Source organism: Sphaeramia orbicularis, chromosome 7 (assembly GCF_902148855.1).
Source record: "Sphaeramia orbicularis chromosome 7, fSphaOr1.1, whole genome shotgun sequence".
In the NCBI taxonomy this organism is placed as follows: domain Eukaryota; kingdom Metazoa; phylum Chordata; class Actinopteri; order Kurtiformes; family Apogonidae; genus Sphaeramia; species Sphaeramia orbicularis.
Window position 1 is genome coordinate 35205718 of NC_043963.1, and position 11109 is coordinate 35216826.

Consider the following 11109-nt stretch of genomic DNA (forward strand, 5'->3'; position numbering starts at 1 on the left):
TTGGGTCTAATGTGTCTTTTTCTGGCCAAAGATCATAGTAATATTTTGATCCTCACATGACATTTCACTGGTAATTAACTATGCCATTTCTTTTCACACAACTATATAGCCTATTCCCTCTTGGCTCATTGCCTGTTTCAGATACATTCCTCGTCTCTTGACTTTTTTTTTTTCGTCTGTACTCACCTTTGACTCTTCTGCAGTCTCCCCTCAGGGCTGACCTCCTCATCATCTCCAGTCTCATACCTCCCTACTCCTCTGGCACTTTTCTTCACCCTCTTTTAAGCTCTCGTCTTCCACACTCCCTCCATCTTAAGTCTGGGGTGACGATAGCTAATTATAAAATCAATGATGCTGGGCTGCCTAGTTTACAGCCCCCTCTAAAACCTTAACTGGGAAATCACTGTGGGATTGATGACTCCCTCACTCTTTATCTCTTTTAATTAGAAATGTAAAAGATATGAAGACCCAGAGGCCAGAACACATCTCCTAGTTTTTATGACCCCGACGCCTACCGTCCCCAGCTCCCACTCCCCTGCCCAAATCACCCCTTCCTCTACCTGGCCTTGTTTATTTCCAAAGCTTCTCCCTTCATTTACCTCCCTGCTGGCACACCCTCCATTCTCACTCCAGTCACAGATACCTTTACCCATTTCTTCATCACTTTCTCCATTACCCTTTCTTTAAGATCGCCCGCTCGCACAGGGGGAAGGTGTTAAATTTATGGTCTTTGTACTTCAAAACGTTTCTCACCTTCCCCTCACCTCTCCTCTCTTCCCTTGACTGATTCCCAACCCTCCCTGGAGTTGCTGCATTTGTAACAAATGATGAACATGTCCTTTTTGTCTGTTCTGACCCAACCAGGAGACACAGTGTAAATGATGCGGTATTTCACATTATGACCCTGCTCCCAACTCCAAGCATCCAGCATATGACACCTACACCTTGCTGTCTTGTATATAGCTGCAGGTCCACATAGAAGATGCTCCAGTTATTTATCATATCTAGACCCGGTCCCATGCATCTCCATTCTGTACCTTTATCACACCCGGAGCCAGAGACCTAACTGCTGCCAGGAGCACTTGGGTTCACTGAGCTTTATTCCCTCGATCATTCTCCCAGGCAGCAGCAGCAGCTCCAGCTCCAGTATGTTGACTGAGGTACCGCTGCAATTTGTTCATATCCGGAGCGAACTCAACAAATGTGCAGAGTGGTCTCTTTTTGAGTTTAAATATTCAGATGAATTCCATTGATATTCAGCGCTCATGACCATCTTTTATAGATTCTTTACTATTTTTTGTAAATAATTGATATCCTGTGGCTGCTGGGATATTACACTGGATATTTTTTCTGCCTTTTACTAATTCATTGAACAATTCTACCTTTTTCCAGGGGCACTGGTTATCACATTTCCATCCTTTTTTTAAAAAAAAAAATGACTATGAATAAGCCTTCCCGCCTTATAATTAGTTAATCAAGCATCACTGATGTGGAAGGATGAGTATATGGAAAGCTTGCTGGCTCCTTTAAATTCCCTCAAGCACACCCAAACCCTCCCATGGGTTCCCATGGCAACACCATCCAGGGGCTCAGTATACGAGGCCATTTGATTGTTCCTTGTAAAATAGTGTATAATGTATGGGCCTTATTTTAATTCCAGTGTGGTGTTATTGATCTGTCTTTAATGATAGTTAATTAAAGCAATCATATAATTGATAGAATCTCATCTCTGTTTATCACCCTCTTCTGATTCTATCTTCTGTGTCTCTATTAATAAAATCAAGGTGAGGCATCCCACAGTGAGCAGGAGTTTACTATCAGTAGCCTTTTACTGCGAGGGCTTCCATTCTTTAGTGGAAAATAATTAATCAGGGCATCAAGAGGACATGATCTCGTAAGTGATAATGATATATCTCCTTATAGTGTTTTTAACCTGGACAAATACAGATCTCTTGGAATCTATAGCACTGTTTACTATTGTGCAATCTATTATATATATTTTTTGCACAAGCAATGTTTTCTTTAAGATTTTATCAATCAGTGCATTTGTCCAAACATCTGGACAAACAAGCCGTTTCTGGGAATATCATCGTACTGCTACAGCATCTCCTCATAAGTCTGTAGTAGAAGCAAATTCAACTGACTCTCTTACATGCAGCTACTAAACAAATGTTCCAGTTAATATCAGAAGTTTGATAAAATCTTTCCCCTTTTTTGAGCAAGCACAGACATCTGTTTTCTCTGCCGGACATCACATGAGGACATAACTCATAACTCTTACATCCCAGTATGTCTGATCTAATTTATTTATTTTCTATTTTTTGCTCTCTTTTTTACTGGCACATGGCATGATATTGAACTCTCTAACACTCAACTGATAAATCAAACCGGAAAGTCCCATTTTGTAACTTTTAGATCCCACTATCTTTGAGACAAAACTATGTGAAAGAGTTAGTTGGTGGTGAAATGTTTATACTACTACCTGCTCTTCTCTAACTACAGGGTGAACAAATCTTAGGAGCAGACCTTTATCTGATGTCCTTGTTCAGCAGGAAGCTCTGATTTATTACCCTATGCACCCACAGCTCTCCATGACCCAACAGACCCTGCTCTTATCCTCCATGCAGGGTGCAACACTGCATGCAGTATGCACCCTACAGTCATGGTGCAAGAGCTCCCTCTACTGATGTATATGTGTAATGCAAGATCACACATAAAAGTTACTTGGACACAGTATTGGGAAAGTTACTTTGATATGAACTATGCTGTATAATACAAAATACATGCCGTTAAATGTTATTTGTTACATATTCTGTTGACCTGCTCAAAGCGACTAACATATTTTACCGTGAATTATTTCAACATTGACTTCTATTATTACAGAATATGTACATAACAGTGTGACTGAATGTGGAATTCACACAGTACTGAACCCAACAAGCCATTATTACATGTAAATATGAAGACCTGGTTTTTCCTAGATCTTTTATTTTCCAATGCATCAAATCAGAATAAAACCAGTAAACAAAGATTAAAATAAATATGTGGACAAAAATACTGGGACACATCACATCCTATAAGTTGTATGATTTCACATTAACATCAATTTCAAATATGAACATGAATATGTTCATGTTAGTTGTTGCCAATAATCATTAGAAATGTTAAATCAATATTTTTTTAGTATAATGGCTGACTTTTCATAGTGAAAGTTGAAGAAATCTGACAGCTTCTTGTGGTTTTACATGATTATTTATGGTCAGAATGTGACGAATATATCTATTCAATACATCTAGAGGTAGAACATTTAAAAAAAAAAAAAAAAGTAATAATCGTGAAAAAAGTTTAGTAAAATTAAGGAAACACAAACTGAAGCATTATGCAAATGTTTTAGATGACAATGAAAACTAAAATAACCCTAAAAACATATATTGTAATGTTATTTGCAATAAATTGACATGACACCTGAATTCACTGTGTCCCAATACTTTTGTCTATTTTGTGTTCATGAATATCATTCCAAAGTAGAACCAGCATAGGCTACACATGCATACACTTCTATGATGCAGATGCTGTGTTTTGCTTTCAAAGAGAATGTGTTAACTTAAAAAAGTAAACCCTTCTAATGATCTCTCCATTTTAACAATATGACTGTATTCTCATTCCCACATACTTAAAATTAGACTGTAACTTAACACAGATATTTATTTTGTAGTCTTAACCCATAAAGACCCAAACCTCCACTGGTGACCAAAAGCATCTACTGATCTAAAATGTTTAACAATGTCTGAACCAGTAAACCTATTAATATGTTGAAATAATTCAAGTAAAATGCAGTTTTTCATCTTTTCATGGTCATCAGGTATGACCCATTTGGATGTTCAGAGGCTCCGTAGTGAACGTGGAAACACTGTCATCTTCTACATTGATTCACCAGTAAAAGCCATGGAGTTGGATCAATGCCAGTAGATGGAGACACTTGGTTTTCTTTTTATTTAATATCTTTGCCGAAAAAAGTCACTTTTTCTTCAGCTTTCTCTGTTTTGATATAACCTTTGAATTTACTTTGAGTTTTCAAGAACATCTAAATTAAATATAAGAAAATACATGATTTACAGTGAAAAATGCAAAATATAGAGGATAATGTTATAATAAATGGTGATAAATTGCTTAAGAAAGGTTAAATACAGAGAAAAATTCATTTGGGAACTGACAAAAGTAGCACTGGGTCTTTATGGGTTAATATTTATTCTAAATACATGCATTCTGCTGCTACCCGGTGCTGTTTTTGTTTACAATGTTTGTAAGTTGTATAAAAATATGCTTTCCAATAATAAAACATTTTATTCAAAGAAAACATTTTTGTGACAAAAATCAAAAATTGTCCAGTAATCTCACAAAAGTAGTTTATTGTGCCTCTTACTGTTTATATGGCTTTTCTTTGTATGACAAGAGTTGACATAAACAGAGGGTTAACAACACCTTGGCCATGTTGAAAGAACTAACAAAAAAAAAAAACAATACAACATAATCTCAATGATCCGCCGGTGGCAGAGAGAAGGGATGAGGTTATCACACAAGAGTTTTTGTGTGACAGCACCATACAAAGACATTCACCCGATGACTAAAAACATGTAACAGCGTTCACTCTCTCACACACACACAAACACTCACACACTCAAAATGAGGAGACCTGCCCATGTTCAGAGATGGGACCTCTCATCGCTACAGAAATGAAGTTCATATTGCTTCAAAGAGAGACAGAAAAAACCTCTGTATATCAGCTGCGCTTTCCCAGCCGATTGCCTGGTGAGACGTTTTGGCAATAAAGAAATGATACATGAGAACACATAATCCTCCACAGCTCCTTTTAAAAGAAGTGGGGATATACACAAGAAGACAAGATGATATAATGGCTTTTGGGATGAGAAGGCAGTTTGCTGCATGGATGCCAGCATGAACTCAGGCAGGGCAGAGCTGATGATTTTTGCCCCCGTGGGAGAGTCAAACTAGCATCCATGCTGTTCTTCAGACTAATCACCTTCTATGTACACAAAAAAAGGGTTGTTGAGCTGATCAAAACTGAATACACACATAAATATTGCCTGTTTCTAGCATGCCTGCAAGCAGCTAGGGTTTGGTCCTCACTGAAAAGCCCTGAGTCTGATTCCAAAATGTCCTCCATAAAGATTCCTGCTTTCCACTTGCATAATGTCTTTGTTCATTGTGTTGATGCATAATGTCGCTACTATGTATGGAAGATTTCTGTCTGTGCTGAAAGTGTGCATTTGTGTGTGTGTGTATTTGTCTACTGACATCATCGGGGAGTGCTCTAAGTTTGATTGTATATATGTTGGACATGTTAATGGAGATAGAACGTCTACTCTCAGTGGATGAGATGCACCGTACTTGAATACAGGATCACAAAAGTGCTACATATACGGTCAAGTGTAAATCTCTGTCCGGGCGCTCGATGCCGGGTCGGTACATCTGTTCCAACTGAGAGTAGAGTGAAAGGAGTGTGTTGGTGTAAATAAACTGTGCATGATTTTTTTTTTTTCTTGGGGGCGTGTCTTGTCATTAGTGCATGTGTGTGAGTGAGCGCTCTGCTGTAAGGATTGTACAGATTGGATCATGGCTGGAGTCCCTGCCAGTAGTCAATCTCATGCTCCGAAGATGACTTTTCCTAACTTTGGCACAAAGGTACGTACTTTTCTGCAGTGACAGCATATGTTGGCTGCAAAGAGAGCAAAACAGAATAATGCCAATTCCCTGATAACAGAAACTAATTAAGTCACTGTAACAAAACAATAGACCTCTAGGTTGATTATCATTGACATCCACAATGAGCCAAAGTGCCCATAAAAGCCCCAGCTAAGCATATGTAGCTGTTAAGGAAGACCCAGCCAGTTCTGATTACCCTTCTTTCCCTCTGAATATCTTCTCGGGAAAGCTCTTCAAAGAAAAAAAAACTTGTCTAAAGGATTCATATATAAAACCAGAATAACAAATAAAGACAAAAATATAATGGTATATAGATATGTATGGACTTAATTCATAAATTGAAAAAAGGAAAAAACTGGAAAACAATATTCAAATGCAATAACCACAAAAACAAAGATTAGCATACTCATTTGGTTTTGCCCTGTACTATTGTTTTCTTTTGAGAAATGTGCTTGTTGTAATCCATCAGCATCAACTGCTCACTTCTGGTATCTGGTTTGGCCGTTCCCCTATTTAGATATAAACGACAACAGTGGAAAAAAAAAAAAAAGAAACATTTAGCTTTCTCAAAGAGGTTATGTTCTTTTTGTCAAGTTAACTCCGCTCTTGGCTACGCCAGGAGTTCTTATGGTTTACTGTCATCTCTCCTTTACTTGTTTCTGTAGTTCACTTGTCATGGACCATGTGGCCTGAGTTAGGAGTGTCTGTACACATAACACTCTGCTGTGCTCCACTGCAGAGACACAATGATGTGCAGTAAGGAGAGAGGAAGGGGGAAGGAAAGGCCAGCATTTTCTTGAGGTGAAACTGTGTTGTTTTGTCTCATTTTATGTCTGCATGTGTTTCTGTGTATGCCTGTAAATCTGCTTGTGTATGTCTGCGTTGGTAGAAAAAATTGCTCTGTTCTGTTCTGTTCACTGTGCCCTCCCAACAAGGCCTTTCCTCGACCCATCTATAGCTTCCAGGACCCCCCAGGGCTCCCCGTCACTGTCCGAGCCTCTGTCTCGTTCTTCGTCCCCCACATCGTCGTCATCGTCCTCATCCTCCTCTTCCGGCGACGGCTCGCTGCCGTTCTCCGTGGCCCAGCTGTCGTCCTCGTCCTCGGCTTCCTGCTTCAGAACCAGTGCTGGAGGTGGAGGTGGTGGAGGAGGGGGCGGCGGCGGGCTCTCATTGGACTCTGTTTGGTCGTCGAAGGCCTCTGGGTTCTCGAGCATCTCCCTGATCAAAGGAGGCATTGGCCCTGGGATCTCCATCTTCAGAGTGATGGCTCTCTCTGCGCCTGAACATAGACAACATGGGGGAAGAAGACGATGAGCAGCGTTCTACCAAAAGGGTCTGTCATCCAAAACATAAATGATGCAAGTCATAGACAGGTAGGAATCCACTCTAACACATTACACCACCAGCTTTTAGGGAACTTTTTTCACTTTTTAATGATAAGGCAAGGCAAATGTATTTATATAGCACCATTCATGCACAAGGCAATTCAAAGTGCTTTACAAAGGCATAAAATTACAATAAAATCATAGGGAATAAATCAATGATAAATGACAAAACATTTCAAAACATCCATGAGTGATGCTTTATCTTTGTCACAAGAAAATCCAAGTTAGACCTGAAGTTAACTTGATGATACTGAATGCATCATTTCAATTAATGGTGGCTAAATTACATAATAATAAAGAATCATATTCAATGGCCATGAGAGACTTTTTGTTTTTTGTTAAAGGTGAAAATGTACAATAATAAACATTGCACTTGTATTTCTGCTCCATTTTATCTGTATTTTATTTGTTTTATATGTTGATGTAAGTTCCTGTCTTTCATTGGACTATAGGGATTTTTTTTTTCCTTTATGTTCAGCCATGGATAAGTTTTGTTCTGATCAATAATGACAATAATACTGTTGTTTTGTTTAGTCTGTGCTGTTAATTTTTGGATCTTGTTTGCAAGTTTGGAATGTTTTTTTTTTTTTCTAATACACAAATGAAAAAAAAAAGAACATAATATAAGTAGAAGTAGTCACTGCAGCCCAGGAAAAACATTAAAATAAAATCATATCATTTTCTGTTTTACAAAAGGTGAGAAAGAAATGCAGGTTCTTGATAAATATTGATATCTAACCAGTACAGCAAAAAATGCCTTTACATTGATGGATTTTTACATAATAATCACTATTTTATTTTCATCCTATCATAAATATCTATTGAACTATAAATTATTTCTGAAAATTTGGTAAAAAATGTTAAAAAAAAAAAAAAAAAAGCCAGATACAATCATAAAGCTCTAAGTTTATGATACTTTGTATAATTCTTAATGGTAAGAATCAGTGAGCTGGTATCTTTATTACAGTGAACCACTGATCAGTCATGCTTATGCATCAGTCATACATCGGTGAAAATGTTACACCTGATCCATGCTAATGATCCTACAGAAAAATGTACATGGATACGAAAATTTGTATAGTGATATAAAGCGACTACTTAATATTTTACACATCATGTGTTTCCTGTTTTATTTACTTCACACTTTACATCCTGTATTAAGCAGCAGCAGTTGGCAGAGCCTTGAGTCTCACAAATTGGTCATGACAGCAGTCAGATTGTTTTCAGTGATCACACTGTGTCCCAGAAATGAGACTATCCATACTGACCCTTGGTGCTGATGCCCCTAAGGTCAGTGATCTTCATCAGCATGCGAGGGAACATGTGGGGCTTGTTGGGGCGGCGGCGCCGTGCGTAGATCTTTAGCGCCTCAAGTAAAGGTTCTTGCAGCTTATCCACTTTCTGAGGCTCCTCTAGATCCATACGGTCTAATGGTGAATGCAAAAGACACAATTATTGGGGGAATTATCAATTTCAGCCACAATATATAGATTTTTTTTTTTTATGTTGTATGAACTGTGCAGACAAAGACACCAGCAACTTCCTCTTTTTAACAGATCTTAAGTGCATGGGTGATGCAGTACCTCCACAGATGAGGCAGATGGCACTAAGGAGGCCCGTCTCTGTGTCATCCATCTCCAGGGGTAAGAGCTGGCCGGCAAAGGCAAACACCAGATCTGTGAGTGGTCCAAAGCCAGCGTTGTGCATCTGAGTCCGATTAAGAGTCAGGCCATCTGAGAAGGTCATAGTGTCCTGTTCAGGAGTGTAGCGTGTGCAGATCCTCAGCATCTGTGTGCAGCAGAAAATAAGACGTGAGCAAAAGAGATATAAAGATGATAAAAAGCCCTTCAGAACCAAATTAAATCCATTCAAAAGAAAAAAAAAAGTAACACAGACAAGCATTAGCTTAAGGTTTTGAAATTTATAACATATGCACAGTAACAGGAGGTGACATACACTATTCGGCAAGTAAAGCATGGAGACGTTTCTGACAAGAACAGGAAAATGTAAATCACATGACGAACCAAGAGTGACTGTTACATAACGTCACAGGTACAAAAATAAAAGGCTGTCAAGTAGACAAAGGACTGCCTATAGAGCCTCATTTCAGCCTGTTTAACCTCTGTTCAGTCGCCTACTGCACTCTGTACTCACCTAAACTATGTGTTAATACAGCTGAATGAAAATTTATAGTCATTTCTTTATGTTTATTACATCATGAGTATGAAATGGTTATTCAGTCACACTCTAAATGGAACCCCAGTCACAGAAGCAGCAGCATTATGAGGATAAAATACTGATTCTATAATTGTGATACTATCGGACACATTAACAAAGTGACAGAAAGTAATTATAAGTTCAGTTCAGTTCAGTTCAGTTCAAGTAGCCAGCTAATAATGTTCAGTTTCAGTTGCTCAGTTTACATATTGCAACATCAACCCAAAGAAGCTGACACATCGAAAGAGCAGTTATTGAAAATGATGTGGTCTGCTGATGAATAAATTGACTGACAGCAATTAAACACTGTTAAATAGTTACATGTTCTTTTATTGATACTTTTAACACTGAAAGTGAGAAACCAAACTCTTGTTTTATGATTATAATATGAAGTAAGTAATTAAATACAATATTATTAATAATCTAGGTCCTAAGAATATATACTGATCCACAAAGGGGGGGGGGCCCTGGCACAAACCAACTTTTACCGCTTTTCACCACCAGATGCCAGTGTTTCCAAATCTCAATGTGAACGGTTTCCTTGGAGTCACAAAGGATTGTCCTATGAGAGTGAGTTAAGACTACAGGAAAGTTCTATGTTTCTATATAAAAAAGAGCAGCTCTGTACCAGTATGTCCAGACAGGCCGACTTGAGTAGAGTGATCTGGTCAGCGATGGTAAGGGTGGTAAAACCTGGCAGCCGCTTGGCAAATTCCACAATCTTGATGATGCATTTGGTGGAGAGCTCACTGAACTTGTCCCATAGACCCAGGTCCAGCTGGACACGGTGATCTGAGCTAGAGTTCTGAACAGACAGACACAAACACGCAGGGATCAGCATGCTGTAGGCTGCTTGCATCAAGACCGAGGGTATTGCGCCTCACAACACATTTACATTTTACATCAATCAAGGACAAAAATCCATTTACATGTTGCATCAATCATTTAGAGGCCACACAGATGGCCTAATGGGGAACTGAATTAGTTAAGCCACCGCTATGTTGAGAAAGCCATGGTGAATTTGCGTCTTTGCATGCAATTTAGGAACCCCAGTGACGCATTGCTTGCAGAAAGTTGCTTCACACACTATGATTGCAGTGTAGAGTGGGGTGTGTGTGAATGTAAATGTGTGGAACTTACGGTGGTGTATTTGCCAAGTTGGCAAAGTGATGGGAAGGTTTCTTGGTGGGCTTTGCTGACTTTATTGACCAGCTCTTCCAATTCGCCACTTAGTTCATAGCTCTCTGGAAGCACAACCTCTTCCTTCACATCCTTTTTCTTCTTGTTTCTGTCATTACGCACCGCTACGTAAAGAAGAACAAGAAAACAGAGCTGTTAAAAGAGAAATTCGCCACTTGGTTGTCCATCTCTCTACTCCACTCTTTCCCTCCTCTCCCTCCTCCTCCCATACTTTCCTTCCTCTCAGGATATCCAGTAATAGCAGAGGCACAATGTGATCCCGGTCTTAACACACATCCCACACAAACATTACACCCACATACATGTCCCATGGGCTCTGTGAAGGGCAAGAAACTGCCACTTACACACAGCCATCCCGACACAAGGTCACATTAAAGAAAGCGCAAAACTGGAACTCTGATTGTGCAAGTGTGAATCCTGCTGCTGTTATTTCTAGCAAAAGCTAAAATTGCTTTTCTGCTTTTGTGCCTTTATGAATGAAAGCAATGTTTGTGCTGAGTAGAACAGTGAGGTTTCACGGTGCAACAGGAAGTCAGAATCATTTTGTAAAGCGATTAGTCATATGATTGGTACAGTGCCCAGC

At 39.0% G+C, this 11109-nt stretch overlaps 1 protein-coding gene across 3 annotated transcripts in view; it reads right to left on the reverse strand.

Annotated features, from left to right (window-relative positions):
* Nucleotides 1-4392: 4392 nt before the first annotated feature.
* Nucleotides 4393-11109, reverse strand: part of rarga (retinoic acid receptor gamma a) — a 49277-nt gene continuing 42560 nt past the window's right edge. For all 3 annotated transcript variants that reach the window (XM_030139907.1, XM_030139906.1, XM_030139909.1), the window contains 5 exons: nucleotides 10467-10630; nucleotides 9955-10131; nucleotides 8693-8897; nucleotides 8378-8536; nucleotides 4393-7003 (listed from right to left, as the gene is read on the reverse strand). In XM_030139907.1, the coding sequence (XP_029995767.1) occupies nucleotides 6639-7003; nucleotides 8378-8536; nucleotides 8693-8897; nucleotides 9955-10131; nucleotides 10467-10630 (1070 nt within the window). In that variant the 3' untranslated portion in view covers nucleotides 4393-6638. The remainder of the gene's footprint in view (nucleotides 7004-8377; nucleotides 8537-8692; nucleotides 8898-9954; nucleotides 10132-10466; nucleotides 10631-11109) is intronic.